This window comes from Mizuhopecten yessoensis, unplaced genomic scaffold (assembly GCF_002113885.1).
Source record: "Mizuhopecten yessoensis strain PY_sf001 unplaced genomic scaffold, ASM211388v2 scaffold3245, whole genome shotgun sequence".
Taxonomy (NCBI): domain Eukaryota; kingdom Metazoa; phylum Mollusca; class Bivalvia; order Pectinida; family Pectinidae; genus Mizuhopecten; species Mizuhopecten yessoensis.
Window position 1 is genome coordinate 788 of NW_018404948.1, and position 16,439 is coordinate 17,226.

Consider the following 16,439-nt stretch of genomic DNA (forward strand, 5'->3'; position numbering starts at 1 on the left):
TATCAGAAGTGAGTTAGTAATGAGTCTCTTTATTGTTCACCACTGTGAGTCAGTAATGAATCCCTTTATGGTTCACCACTGTGACTCTCTAAGAGGTAAATCAATAATGTGTCCCTATATGGTTCCCCACTGTTTCACAGATACTGTTTTCAGGTACATATTCTATGTTTAACAAATTTCATTTGTCTTGAAAAAGACAAAATCACTTAATTCAAATTTGTTCTGGATTATTTAATTTTACATGCATAGGCAACCAAAAGATCCATTCCAGGGCACAAACATAATATTCAAAGTATGTTTCACTTTTTCTGTCAAAAAAAAAGAATAAGACTTACATGATAAAGAAATGAGTTTTTGTGTTTAACATCTTACGAACAGCTATGGTCAATTAAGTATGGCCTAGTTAAAGTGCTGGGAGAAACTGACCCAGTGTTGGAGGGCTAGTGATAAAACATTGCTAGACATCTTAAGCACTCGGCCACAATAGCCCGTGAAACAGAAACTAATTAATTAACTTCTGACTTACACAGAAAACCCAACAAAAACAAAAAACAGACACTCAAAATCAGACATCATTAATTGAGCACTAATGAAAATATACATATGACATCTACAACGAGAGCCCCAGATGGCCTGTATCGCTCACCTGGATTATTAAGCAATCATATGGTAACATATTCTCATTCAATATAATACTGCAACTATTTTCCAAACATTGGCTGTCTCTCAGCATTTACACTAGTCCTTTATTGGGTCCCTTTTTTCTATTTGATCCCCCCATCCCTATGCCCAAGGATGCTGACTCAACAAAATTTGGTTCAAATCCCCCCAATCAAAGTATTTTAAAGATTTACCTCAGTATCCCAAATTGGGCCCCATCTCTCTGACCTTCCATAGCAACACTCTACACTTATGCATAATTGAGTTCCCTTTGCCCAAGGATGCTCTACAGAAAAATCCCTCCAATCGTATTTAAAGAGTAAGATTCTTGGACAAGTAGCGTTTAAAGGGAAAATTGATGTATGGAGGATAAATGTCGTGCCTTTGGGCAGGTTAAGCTAAACAAGTTTTCTGTAAATGACTCAAAGCTTTCTTAAAATGAGAGACAAGACAAAAATAAAAGACAGCTTGTAAAACTGTTGAATCTACATTCAAAACTTCCAGCAGGTTGTTCCTCCAAAAAGTGGAATAACTGTATAATTTTGTCTGAATTGCTAACAAGGGAAACTTCGTATGATGTATCTACCTGATATATTTGATCCATTGTAAGCAAAATCCACGCTTGCTTAGTCGGCTCTGTTACCCAGCTTGTTGCTGGGTTGTTGTCAATGGTAAATACTGGCAGGTGTGCATCCATCTCTAGTAGTGGCACAGTGTTGCCCGAGGCTCTATTGGTACATAACAGGTCCTCTTTGGCCCTGGGATCCTGAAGAGTTGGGTGTGTAGGGGAGCAGCGACAATTTAAAGGGGGCTTGGTAAGGTCCAGGATAGAAGACTTATTGAACAGATATTCAATCTCCCTGAAAATGAAAAGAAACCTCCGAATAAAATTACAGGTAGATGTAAGTGATGGGCTAATGAAGATAATGGTAAAAACAAGAGGCCCAGAGGCCTGTATCGCTCACCTGTTTCTTTTGTTACATGAAACTGACATAAAGGTAACTTCAGACCAAATTTAGTAACTAGAACACGAGACATTTTAACATCTCTTAAAAGATTCTGAAGATATTGTTGTTTAAAATTTTAATTTCAAAGCTTTTAACCCACGTACGTTGACCTTTGACACCCTGACTAGCACTTAAAGTTGACCTTTGACTTCATAACTGTAATGAAGAAAACGATTCACACAGCTGGTCTTCATAACGTATTCAATTATCATTACTCTAGACCGAATGGTTCTTAAGATATTGTTGTATGAAGTCTTTAAAATATTTGACCCTTGTGAACTTGAAACTAGGTCAATGTCATTTTAATGAGGAGCATTCCATCTCAGGTACCTACTGGTCAAATATCATGACCCTGGGCCTTATGGAACTTGAGAAAAAGATTGTTAAAGGTTTTAACCCATGTTGACCTTTAACCCCCGACTAGCACTTAAAGTTGATCTTTGACCTCATAACTGTAATAAAAAAATAAAAACATTGCTGGTCTTCATAACATACCCAACCATTATGACTCTAGTCCAAATGGTTCTTAGGATGTTGTTATTTGAAGCTTTTAACATATTTGACCCCTGTGATCTTGAATCTAGATTAATGGCATTTTAATGAGGAAACTTTAAAACACTTCATCCCAAGTACCTACTGGCCACATATCATGACCCTATGGGCCTTATGGAACTTGAGAAAAAGATTGTTAAAGGTTTTAACCTATGTTAACCTTTAACTATCACTTAAAGTTGACCATTGACCTCATTACTGTAATAAAGAAATGAAATCCCACAGCTAATCCTAATAACATACCCAAGTACTGTACAATGTATTATGACTCTAGTCAAAAAGGTTCTTAGGATGTTGTTGTTTGAAGTTTTTATCATATTTGACCGTGATGACATATATACACCAGGTAACATTATACTTCCTCGCCATTGACTACCTGTCCAGTCTATACAGTGATGACAAACACCAGGTAACACTACACTTCCTCGCCATTGACTACCAGTCCAGTCTATACAGTGATGACATATATACACCAGGTAACATTATACTTCCTCGGCATTGACTACCTGTCCAGTCTATACAGTGATGACATACACCAGGTAACATTATACTTCCTTGCCATTGACTTCCTGTCCAGTCTATACAGTGATGACATAAACCTGGTAACATTACACTTCCTCTCCATTGACTCCCTGTCCAGTCTATACAGTGATGACATACACCAGACAGTGATGACATACACCAGGTAACATTACACTTCCTCCCCATTGACTACCTGTCCAGTCTTATACAGTGATGGCATACACCAGGTAACATTATACTTCCTTGCCATTGACTTCCTGTCCAGTCTATACAGTGATGACATATATACCCCAGGTAACATTATACTTCCTCGCCATTTACTACCTGTCCAGTCTATACAGTGATGACATATATTCACCAGGAAACATTATACTTCCTCGGCATTGACTACCTGTCCAGTCTATACAGAGATGACATACACCAGGTAACATTATACTTCCTTGCCATTGACTTCCTGTCCAGTCTATACAGTGATGACATACCCCAGGTAACACTACACTTCCTCTCCATTGAAAACCTAGCCAGTCTATACAGTGATGACAAACACCAGGTAACATCACACTTCCTCTCCATTGACTACCTGTCCACTCTATACAGTGATGACAAACACCAGGTAACACTACACTTCCCCGCCATTGACTACCAGTCCAGTCTATACAGTCATGACATATATACACCAGGTAACATTATACTTCCTTGCCATTGACTTCCTGTCCAGTCTATACAGTGATGGCATACACCAGGTAACATTACACTTCCTCTCCATTGACTCCCTGTCCAGTCTATACAGTGATGACATATATACCCCAGGTAACATTATACTTCCTCGCCATTGACTACCTGCCCAGTCTATACAGTGATGACATACACCAAGTAACATTATACTTCCTCGCCATTGACTCCCTGTCCAGTCTATACAGTGATGACATATATACCCCAGGTAACATTATACTTCCTCTCCATTGACTCCCTAGCCAGTCTATACAATGATGGCATACACCAGGTAACATTATACTTCCTTGCCATTGACTTCCTGTCCAGTCTATACAGTGATGACATAAACCTGGTAACATTACACTTCCTCTCCATTGACAACCTGTCCAGTCTATACAGTGATGACAAACACCAGGTAACATTATACTTCTCCTCTCCATTGACTACCTGTCCAGTCAATACAGTGATGACATACACCAGGTAACACTACACTTCCTCTCCATTGACAACCTAGCCAGTCTATACAGTGATGACAAACACCAGGTAACATTACACTTCCTCTCCATTGACTACCTGTCCAGTCTATACAGTGATGACATACCCCAGGTAACACTACACTTCCTCTCCATTGACAACCTGTCCAGTCTATACAGTGATGACATACACCAGGTAACACTCCACTTCCTCTCCATTGACAACCTAGCCAGTCTACACAGTGACGACAAACACCAGGTAACATTATACTTCCTCTCCATTGACTACCTGTCCAGTCTATACAGTGATGACATACCCCAGGTAACATTATACTTCCTCGCCATTGACTACCTGTCCAGTCTAAACAGTGATGACAAACACCAGGTAACACTACACTTCCTCTCCATTGACAACCTAGCCAGTCTACACAGTGATGACAAACACCAGGTAACATTATACTTCCTCTCCATTGACTACCTGTCCAGTCTATACAGTGATGGCATACACCAGGTAACATTACACTTCCTCGCCATTGACTACCTGTCCAGTCTATACAGTGATGACATACACCAGGTAACACTACACTTCCTCTCCATTGACTACCTGTCCAGTCTTATTCAGTGATGACATACACCAGGTAACATTACACATCCTCTCCATTGACTACCTGTCCAGTCTTATACAGTGATGACATACACCAGGTAACACTGCACTTCCTCGCCATTGACTACCTGTCCGGGCTATACAGTGATGACATACACCAGGTAACATTACACATCCTCTCCATTGACTACCTGTCCAGTCTTATACAGTGATGACATACACCAGGTAACACTACACTTCCTCTCCATTGACACCCTAGCCAGTCTATACAGTGATGACAAACACCAGGTAACACTACACTTCCTCGCCATTGAATACCTGTCCGGTCTATACAGTGATGACATACACCAGGTAACACTGCACTTCCTCGCCATTGACTACCTGTCCGGGCTATACAGTGATGACATACACCAGGTAACACTACACTTCCTCGCCATTGACTACCTGTCCAGTCTATACAGTGATGGCATACACCAGGTAACATTATACTTCCTCTCCATTGACTACCTGTCCAGTCTTATTCAGTGATGACATACACCAGGTAACATTACACTTCCTCTCCATTGACTACCTGTCCAGGTAACATTATACTTCCTCGCCATTGACTACCTGTCCAGTCTATACAGTGATGACATACACCAGGTAACACTACACTTCCTCGCCATTGACTACCTGTCCGGTCTATACAGTGATGACATACACCAGGTAACAACCTCACCTTTAGTCTCTATGGACTGGCTGTCCAGTTTTATCAATTCTCATTGCTTGTCCAATTAACAGTTATCTGCAAACAAAACTTGATGTAAAGTTTGTTTGATCAAGGTATAATATTTACCTGTCTGTAAGGGCTTCATTGTAGTAACGAAAGTCTAGGATGATAACTTCATCAGCAGAATTACCTAGGGCTGCAAAGAAAACAAAAGGTTATTATCTATATATAATACCTTATTGACTCTAATTGATACTGCAAATATCTCATTTGTTATTAATTTTGATTGTAAATTACCTTTAAAGCAAAATTGTTAATATCAGCCATTGAAGGAACAGCCAAGGAACACTGACAGGTCAGCTGCAGTGAATGGTCCTGCCATTTGTGCCTGGTCGTACTCCTTACAAAGGTCTATTTTTAATATTTTACTTTGACCTTCATGTTAGCAATTTTTTAAATCCCTATTGCACTTTTCCATATCACACCACTGTATTTAAAAAAAAATAGTATTTCATTTTGCAATTTAACAACCTTTTTCTACTGCAAGATACAGGATGAATAACTTTAATATAGATATTTGTAACAAGAGGCCAAGAGGGCCTGTATCACTCACCTAGATATCTAAGAAGTCACAGCAAAATATTCTCATCAAATATTATACTGTACTACAAATATTTCAATTGCAAACTTTGTCTGCTCCATTTGTTGAAGCTATATACCTTCCAAATATTATTATATGATTCTATGCTTTTCAGTTCTTCTTCAGAAGTTGTATGAAGTGTTTGACATATTTGTCTCTGTGACCTTGTAAGAAGGTCAATGTCATTTTCCTTCTCAAACTTTGTTGGCTCTATCTCACTAAATTACCAGCCAGATCTTATGATTCCATGCCTTTTGGTTCTTCAGTTGTTTGAAGTGTTGTTGACCTCTGTGACCTTTGAAGTAGGTTGTAGTCATTTTCATTTGCAAACTTTGGTGAGTTCTATCCCAGGAAGCCATGAGTCAAATATTATGATTCTGTGCGTTTTGATTATTCAGAAGAAGTCGTTTGATGTTTTGACATATTTGATCCTGTGACCTTGAAAGTAGGTCAAAGTCATCTTTATTTGCCAACATTGTTGTGCTCAATCCAAATAAGTTACCAGCCAAATATCAGGAATCTATACGTTTCAGTTCTTCAGAAGAAGTCACTTAAAGTGTTTGATGTTTTTGATCCCTGTGACCTTGAACGTAGGTCATGTTTATTTTCACTTGCAAGGTTTGTTAGGCTCCAAAGAAGCTACCAGCCAAATATTATAATTCTATGCTTTTAGATTATTCAAAAGAGGTCATTTAAAGTGTTTGACACATTTGAACTCTGTGATCTTGAAAGTAGGTCAAGGTCTCTTTCGTTCTCACACTTTGTCAGGCTCTTACCAATGACGCTTTCAGCTAGTGTTTGACATATTTGACCCCAGTGATCTTGAAAGTAGGTCAAGGTCATTTTCAATCACAAACTTTGTTGGGATCCATCTCAAGAAGCTACCAGTCAAATATGAAGATTCTATACCTTTCAGTTCTTAAGAAAAATGTTTGAAGCATTTAAAATATTTCACCCCTGTGACCTAGAAAGTAAGTCAAGGTAATTTTCATTTGCAAACTTTGATTAGCTCTATCCCAGGAAGCCATGAGCCAAATATTATGATTATATACCTTTCAGTTCTTCAGAAGAATTCGCTTGAAGTGTTTGACACATTTGACCCCTGTGACCTTGAAAGTAGATCCAGGTTATTTTCATTCAAACACTTTGTCAGGCTCCATCCCAGGAAGCTACCAAACAAATATCATAATTCTATGCCAACGGACTCTGTGACCTGTGATATACCAGAGTGCTCCAGATAGCCTGCCTGAATTTCTGATGAATCATGCATGATGCATTTTCAAAAATTAAGCAACAACAAATTTTGAATTTGTATCATTAATAATAGTCAATTCTGGAATACTGCATCACTATTTATCTAAGCTGTATGACTTCAATTTAGTCAAATAGAGTCTAAAGTCACAAAAAACTTATAAGGAGAAATCAAATGCCACATGTCACTTCAGCACTAGCATATATAAGTATAAGGCTTAAGTGTAAAGTTTAAAGATAGCATAACTTCCTAGCAGAACCCCATGCACTAATTTGTTAATAAAGTAATTGTGGAGAGCATCAGACACCCATACACTAATTTGTTAATAAAGTAATTGTGGAGAGCATCAGACACCCATACACTACATATATAGGACTTTATACGTGAAGGAAATACTGCACTCGAAGTGAGCGACATTGGATAGTTTAGCTGTATACCTCTCCCCCGTGCATGGCTTGCAGAAGAGATTGTGCATCAGTCCGACAGACATGATAATTTTATTTTGAAATAACTACACTGGTTTTAATATTTCAAAATACTAAATACTTCAATGCATTTACAAAGAGATGTTTAAAAATTAAATAAATTCAACTAGTACTGGGAATAAATTACAAGAGGACCGACCCAGAGGGAATCTTGGCACCCAACATGTCGTACCATCTTCGTTAGTTCTATAGGTCAGTTTGATCTTTTCTCTTCTTTTCTCTTATCTGTTGATCACTTTGTCTGTTTACCATTTTAATCTGTCTTTTGATCGACCTCAAAAGTTAACATGCACAACTAAGGACCAAGGTGAACCTACATATCAAATTTGAGAAAGATTCCTCCAGTAAGTACTTTCTTTTCTAAGAAATAGCAACAACAATGTTTAACTGAAACAAGATGGCTGCCTGTCAGCATCTTGGTTTTCAGATCAGTCCAAAAATTTGATATGCATAACTAAGAACCAAGAGGAACCCTTATGTGAAATTTGAAAAAATATCCCTCCAATACTTTTTGAGCAATAGCACTAACAAACTTTTATTCCCAAATTTGATACGGCCACCTGCCTGCCATCTTGGTTTTCCAATCATCCCCGAAATTCAAAATGCAGAACAAAGAACCATGGAAATCTTCATGTGAAATTTGAGAAAGATCCTTCCTGTGAATTCTGAGGAATAGCGTTAACAAACTTTAAACCTCAAATTCAAGACGGCTGCCTGTTGGCCATGTTGGTTTTGTGATCAGTCCCAAAAATTGATATGCATAACTAGGGACCATGGGGAACCTTCTTGGGATAGTTGAGAAAGATCTCTCTAGTACTTTTTGAGAAATAGTGCTAACAAACTTTAACTCTCAAATCAAAGATGGCTGCCTGTTGGCCATAATGGTTTTTGTGATCAGTCTCAAAATTTGTAATAGGTATCTAGGGACCATGGGGAACATCAAGTGAAATCTGAGAAAGATCCCTCAAGTAAGTTTTGAGAAATAGCGCTAACAATTTTTAACTCTCAAATTCAAGGTGGCTGCCTGTTGGCCATCTTAATTTGCTTTGTGGTCAGCCCAAAAATTGATATGCATAACTAGGGACCATGGGGAACCTTCTTTGGATAGTTCAGAAAGATCTCTCCAATACTTTCTGAGAAATAGTGCTAACAAATTTAACTCTCAAATTAAAGATGGCTGCCTGTCAGCCATCTTGGTTTTGAGTTCAGTCCCAAAATTTGTAATGTGTATCTAGGGACCATGGGGAACATTCATGTGAAATTTGAGAAAGATATCTCTAGTAAGTTCTGAGTAATAGTGCTTACAATCTTTAACTCTCAAATTCAAGTTGGCTGTATGTTGGCCATGTTGGTTTTGTGATCAGTCCCAAAAATCAATATGCATAACTCAGGGACCATGGGGAGCCTTCATGTTAAGTTTGAGAATGATCCCTTAGGCACTTTCTGCGAAATAGTGCTAACAAGAACTGTTTAAGAATGGACGGACTGACTGACTGACGTCCAGGGACCAGGGTGATTTGAATAGCCCACGATCTGATGATGAAGGGCTAAAAACATAATGGATAACTGTCAGCACAGATCACATTTCAAATCAAAAGTCACTTTGGACAGACAAAAATCTCTAAATTAAAAACCTACAATTAAAAGAAAACAGCCATGTTACTGGCACAATGCTCTCCTTGACATTGAATTCTAATATGACTTAAATTTTGTCTAGCCCTTAAATTTTCAAAAATAAGTTGAAAAACCCCTCATGCTCAAAGTTTATCTGGAGCACTGATGAAATGAAGGGATAAGAGTGATGGCAATGTTCCCTTGTGTACATATGGACAGACATAGACAATGATTTCTCTTACCCTTGACTGGTGTATTCACACTTTTACAGGTGCAAGATATCATTTTATCTCATTTCCCTGTGTGTAAGATAGAGCTGTCCAGGGTAAGAAAGGGGTGCAGGAATTTTCAATCTTACACTCAATTTCACATGACGTGACGCGAAGTGACATCACAAATTTAGAACTCTCCAATGCGGCAATGCGGAAAAGGCGATCCCTCAGGATTTTCAAATTGACAAAACTCTCGGCAAAGCCTCGGGTTTTACCAAATTTGAAAAACCCTCGCGTGGAATTTCCCTATTAATCTCTACCCCAAGAGAGTGAGAGATTCTATTAATCTCCCCTCCCCTCCCCCTCCCCATTCACAGCAATACAAATCTATTCTGCTTTGAGCTGATGCCATCCTGTCCTTTGGACTTTAATGATGTGTCAAATTTTATACCATTATGCCATGCTTTTGTGTCCCAACTAAGCCAGCCTAACACCCACTGACTCTGAGGAAAACTTCATACAATGTATCAAAGACAAGCAGTTGAGCCTTCAGGCAGATGACATTGTACTTTAAGAATATTGTAGGGGGAGGTCAAATTACATAATCTGTCAAACACTTTTTCAACTTACAATAATTGTGAAATTCAATGGTGCTATTTACATTGAAGGATGGAAACCAAGGATTTGTAAAGTTGTTCCGGTGTTTGCCATCAAGGTGAAAATCCAGAGTAGACTCAAACTGTTATGAAAAAATATAATAAATAAAAACAAATAAAAAATATCAATCATGTACAATTAAGGAAATGTACAAATAAACCACCAACAAATTGACTGCAGACAAAGGAGTAGTTAACTCTGTATGTTAAAGTGTAAATCAATGAATTTGGATAAATTTTACCATAACTTTAGTATGCATACTCAATACTAAGGATACTCTAGAACAAATTTGCTTAAAAATCTTCTACTGGTACAGAAGGAAAAGGTTTTTGAACATTTATTTCTATTTCCCCAATCGGACCCCACCCCTCTGTCTCCAAGGGGGCCACATCCTCCATTTACTCATAATTGCCTCCCCTTTCCCCAAGAATGCTTTCGAACGAATTTGCTTAAATTTGTCTTTAGTGACCAAACGACTTGGGGCATTATGGGTCATTTTTTGCCTCATAAAAATTGAAAACTTGTTAACCATTTTCTATTATAAACATCATATTGGTTTATTAGGGCCATCTTTCTTAGTGCAGATTTTTTCAAATGCGCATGCGTAGATGCCATACCATAGAAACAAAATTTCTACTAATAAACATCGGTTTGACAATGATTAAGCATATGTGTGTATATACTTCATTTAATTTAGATAACGAATATAACAACTAATTCTAAATCCCGATGAGGCCGGAAAAAATTACCCATCTGGAGCATCTTTTGCCAAAGGGTTCTCAATTTTGCATAAACATATGCCATGCCCCCCCCCCCCCCCGGGGGGAAAGGGGCCAGATAGGGGAATAATAGTGTGTTTTTTTTATAAAGACAGTTGTGGCCCCCAGGGGGGCAGAGGGGTGGGGGCCTAATAGTCTCTCAGCAACACCAGTACCCTTACATTATTGGGTCTCGCCCTCCACCCCGATGGGGCTGGGGGCATGGTTTATACAACATTGACATTGGGCCAAGGTGACTCTATTTCCCCTACTAGGCCAAGCCCCTCTGCCCCCTTGGGAGCCACACACACTGTTATATAAACCTGAGTTCCACTTGCCAAGGATGCTCTAGACTAAATTTGTTTTAATCCCTCCAACCATTTGGAAGGAGGAAGATTTTAAATAGTCAGCTCTATTTCCCTTATCGGACCCAGCCTTCTGTCACAAGGGGCCACACCCTCCATTTATACAAAATTTAGTCCCTTTGCTAATAGATTTGGTGATAGTCCCTCTATTCACACAGAAAGAGAAACTTTTAAAAGATTTCTCTTTATTTCCCCAATTGGGCCCTTTCCCTCTGGCCCCAAGGGTGGGGGCACATACTCCATTTAAAACTTAATACAAAATTGAATCCCCTTTTCCCAAAGATGCTCTAGAACAAGTTTGGTTAAAATCCCTTAATACGGTAAAAAAGAAGAATGATTTTTAATTTTTCCTCTATTTCCCCTATTTGGTCTCACCTGCACATGCACCTTTCTGCAGAAAGGGGGGGCCACAGATTCAGTTTATTCAAATTGCATCTTTTTATCCTAAGTATGCTTTAGACCACATTGCGTTTAAATCCTATTGGGCCCAACTACTCTGCCCCCAGGGGGGCCACACCCTCCATTTATACAAACTTGAGTCCCTTTTCTTCAGAACAAGTTTGGTCCCTTTGTCCAAAGATGCTCTAGAGCAAATTTGGTGAAAATTCTTCCATTGGTTGAGAAGGAGAAGATTTTTGAAGATTTACTTCTTTTCCTCCTATTTGGCCCCGCATCACTGCCCCCAGGGGGGCCATAACCTCTGTTTATACAAATTTAAGAGCCCTTTTGCCAATGATGCTCTAGACAAAACTTTGCTCAAAATCGACTGATCTGTTAAGAACTAGCAGCGTTTTAAAGGAATAAGCTGATGGACGCTGCGCCACGGCATAATTATGCTCACTTGGCACTTCGGGGCAGGATTAGCTAAATATAGTGGACTAATATTAGTGGTTTATTAAAGACTTTGTGTTCATGAATTTTTAATTGTATGTTATTGTCAAAACCAACCTTACATGATGCCATTCTCCAAATAAGATCCAAGGGAATGGGCCAGACTCCAAGGCCAATCCTTGTATCAGATTTGTATCAGATTTTTCATGCCCAGCAATTTTATGTATGGTTATGGGGTGGGGATCACAACTGTTTCCAAGGTGTGACTCAGAAACTATAGGTCCCTAGGGTTGTGGCCAGATCCCAATATCAATTATAGTATCATGACTGCATTCGTCTCTTTATGCCCAACAATTGTATATATAGTTTTGGGGTGAGGATCTTAACCGTTTCAAAGTTATGACCCAGGGGTTAAGTCTCCAAGGGCGGGTCAGACCCTGGGTTCAATTCTTATATCATGACTGCATTCATCTCTTTATGCCCCGCATTTATATATACAGTTTTGGGGCGGGGATCTCAACCGTTTTAAAGTTATGACCCAGGGACTATGTCGCCAAGGGTGGAGCCACTTTTTCAACTTTACTGCCCGACCCTGGGCAATCCTGGAAGCATATGTGCATTCTTCTCTTCATACTCAGCAATTGTATATATGGTAATAGGGTGGGGATCTCAACCATTTCGAAGTAATAAACTATTTTTGGCCCCACCCTTTATCCCCGGGGGTCACCCCCACCATTTGTACAATTTTGAATCCCTGCCTCCCATGAATGCTTCCAACCAAATATGATTGATATCCAGTGCATAGTTCTTACAGAAGAAGTCATTTATAGCAATATAGCCAAATTGCCCCCTTTTGGCCATGCCCCTCAGCCCCCTGGGGGGTCAGACCCACCATTAGTACAATTTTGAATCCCCGCCTTCCATGAATGCTTCTGACCAAATATGATTGATATCCAGTACATAGTTCTACAAAAGAAGTCATTATAGCAATTTAGCCAAATTGCCCCCTTTTGGCTTGCCCCTCCGCCCCGGTCCCTGGGAGGTCAGCCCCACCATTTGTACATTTTTGAATCCCCACCACCTAGGAATGCTTCCAGTCAAATATGGTAATATCCATCTCTAAGTTCCAGATCAGGAGAAGTCGCATAAAGCAATAGAGCCAAATTAACCCCTTTCGACCCTTCCCCCTCAGTCCTCTGGGTGGTCAGCCCCACCATTTGTACAATTTTGAATCCCAACCACCTAGGGATGCTTCCAGTCAAATTTAGTTTAATTCCTATCAGTGGTTAAGAAGAAGAAGTTGTTTGAAGAAATTGTTGACGTACAGACGACTGACAGACGGACAACGGACGCCACAGTATGGCATAAGCAAACCTTGGTCCTTCGGACCAGGTGAGCTAATAATGGTAGACATTAATTTTTTATTAATGATTTTGTGCTCATGGCTTTTTAATAGCTTGTTATTTCTAAAAGTGCTTGGTCATTTTGTGCCCCCAGCACTGAAAAAATATCACTTATCATTTTTAACCATATTTTGACATCAAGTAGATGTATTTTATGGAATACTTGAATACATTTATTTCATGAGAGTATAAATATGAAAGTTGTAGAATGGAATCTCAGTCCAAAGTATTAATTTCTATTTACTTACAAATCTCAGTGCAAAATGTTTCCACGTTCTGCTGTTACTGTTAATGTCGATGGAGAGGCCATCAACACCATGTTGGAAAGCCATAGTCCTTCCGTCACCAGAAATCCTCAGATTTACAGTGGTTCCTCCAGAACTAAATGTAAACAGTTGGCTGCAAATGGAACAGCAAAATTCTAAAATACATGTATAAAATGTTTAACATAACACTTAGCAGGACAACATACCCAGGATGACAATGAAAGTGTCCATATGATAAATATTTGGTTAACAGAAGACTTTTTAGAATTTGGTGGAATATCTCAAGAGACTATCTGTTATAATGGGGAGTGTGACTATAATTGAACAACAAAGTAAATCCATTTGTAATCCAACTGTGATGGGGATTGTAACTTACTGAACATCACCAATAATCTACTGAGTGAGGGTTTTCTGTTCACCAATAATCTACCTTGTGAGGGTTTTCTGTTCACCAATAATCTACCTAGTAAGGGTTTTCTATTCACCAATAAACTATTTAGTGAGGGTTTTCTGTTCACCAATAATCTACTGAGTTAGGGTTTTCTGTTCACCAATAATCTATTTAGTGAGGGTTTTCTGTTCATCAATAAACTATTTAGAGAGGGTTTTCTGTTCACCAATAATCTACTTAGAGAGGGTTTTCTGTTCACCAATAATCTACTTAATTAGGTTTTCTGTTCACCAATAATCTACTTAGTGAGGGTTTTCTGTTCACCAATAAACTATTTAGAGAGGGTTTTCTGTTCACCAATAAACTACTTAGTGAGGGTTTTCTGTTCACCAATAATCTACTTAGAGAGGGTTTTCTGTTCACCAATAATCTATTTAGAGAGGGTTTTCTGTTCACCAATAAACTACTTAGTGAGGGTTTTCTGTTCACCAATCAACTATTTAGAGAGGGTTTTATGTTCACCAATAATCTACCTAGTGAGGGTTTTCTGTTCACCAATAATCTACTGAGTTAGGGTTTTCTGTTCACCTTAGTGAGGGTTTTCTGTTCACCAATAATCTATTTAGAGAGGGTTTTCTGTTCACCGATAATCTACTGAGTTAGGGGTTTCTGTTCACCAATAAACTACTTAGTGAGGGGTTTCTGTTCACCAATAAACTATTAAGAGAGGGTTTTCCGTTCACCAATAATCTACTTAGAGAGGGCTTTCTGTTCACCAATAAACTACTTAGAGAGGGTTTTCTGTTCACCAACAAACTACTTAGAGAGGGTTTTCTGTTCACCAACAATCTACTTAGAGAGGGTTTTCTGTTCACCAATAAACTACTTAGAGAGGGTTTTCTGTTCACCAACAATCTACTTAGTGAGGGTTTTCTGTTCACCAATATTCTACTTAGTGAGGGTTTTCTGTTCACCAATAAAGTACTTAGTGAGGGTTTTCTGTTCACCAATAAAGTACTTAGTGAGGGTTTTCTGTTCACCAATAAACTACTTAGAGAGGGTTTTCTGTTCACCAATAAACTACTTAGAGAGGGTTTTCTGTTCACCAATAAACTACTTAGTGAGGGTTTTCTGTTCACCAATAAACTACTTAGTGAGGGTTTTCTGTTCACCAATAAACTACTTAGTGAGGGTTTTCTGTTCACCAATAAACTACTTAGTGAGGGTTTTCTGTTCACCAATAAACTACTTAGTGAGGGTTTTCTGTTCACCAATAAACTACTTAGTGAGGGTTTTCTGTTCACCAATAAACTACTTAGTGAGGGTTTTCTGTTCACCAATAAACTACTTAGTGAGGGTTTTCTGTTCACCAATAAACTACTTAGTGAGGGTTTTCTGTTCACCAATAAACTACTTAGTGAGGGTTTTCTGTTCACCAATAAACTACTTAGTGAGGGTTTTCTGTTCACCAATAAACTACTTAGTGAGGGTTTTCTGTTCACCAATAAACTACTTAGTGAGGGTTTTCTGTTCACCAATAAACTACTTAGTGAGGGTTTTCTGTTCACCAATAAACTACTTAGTGAGGGTTTTCTGTTCACCAATAAACTACTTAGTGAGGGTTTTCTGTTCACCAATAAACTACTTAGTGAGGGTTTTCTGTTCACCAATAAACTACTTAGTGAGGGTTTTCTGTTCACCAATAAACTACTTAGTGAGGGTTTTCTGTTCACCAATAAACTACTTAGTGAGGGTTTTCTGTTCACCAATAAACTACTTAGTGAGGGTTTTCTGTTCACCAATAAACTACTTAGTGAGGGTTTTCTGTTCACCAATAAACTACTTAGTGAGGGTTTTCTGTTCACCAATAAACTACTTAGTGAGGGTTTTCTGTTCACCAATAAACTACTTAGTGAGGGTTTTCTGTTCACCAATAAACTACTTAGTGAGGGTTTTCTGTTCACCAATAAACTACTTAGTGAGGGTTTTCTGTTCACCAATAAACTACTTAGTGAGGGTTTTCTGTTCACCAATAAACTACTTAGTGAGGGTTTTCTGTTCACCAATAAACTACTTAGTGAGGGTTTTCTGTTCACCAATAAACTACTTAGTGAGGGTTTTCTGTTCACCAATAAACTACTTAGTGAGGGTTTTCTGTTCACCAATAAACTACTTAGTGAGGGTTTTCTGTTCACCAATAAACTACTTAGTGAGGGTTTTCTGTTCACCAATAAACTACTTAGTGAGGGTTTTCTGTTCACCAATAAACTACTTAGTGAGGGTTTTCTGTTCACCAATAAACTACTTAGTGAGGGTTTTCTGTT

The 16,439-nt window shown here is 38.6% G+C and overlaps 1 protein-coding gene across 1 annotated transcript in view; it reads right to left on the minus strand.

Annotated features, from left to right (window-relative positions):
- Positions 1-1,036: 1,036 nt before the first annotated feature.
- LOC110447256 (usherin-like) overlaps positions 1,037-16,439 on the minus strand; it is a 41,918-nt gene continuing 26,515 nt past the window's right edge. The window contains exons 3-6 of the mRNA XM_021492828.1: positions 13,707-13,857; positions 10,075-10,183; positions 5,368-5,437; positions 1,037-1,520 (exon numbers count right to left, since the gene is read on the minus strand). Coding sequence (XP_021348503.1) covers positions 1,094-1,520; positions 5,368-5,437; positions 10,075-10,183; positions 13,707-13,857 — 757 coding nt within the window. The 3' untranslated portion in view covers positions 1,037-1,093. The remainder of the gene's footprint in view (positions 1,521-5,367; positions 5,438-10,074; positions 10,184-13,706; positions 13,858-16,439) is intronic.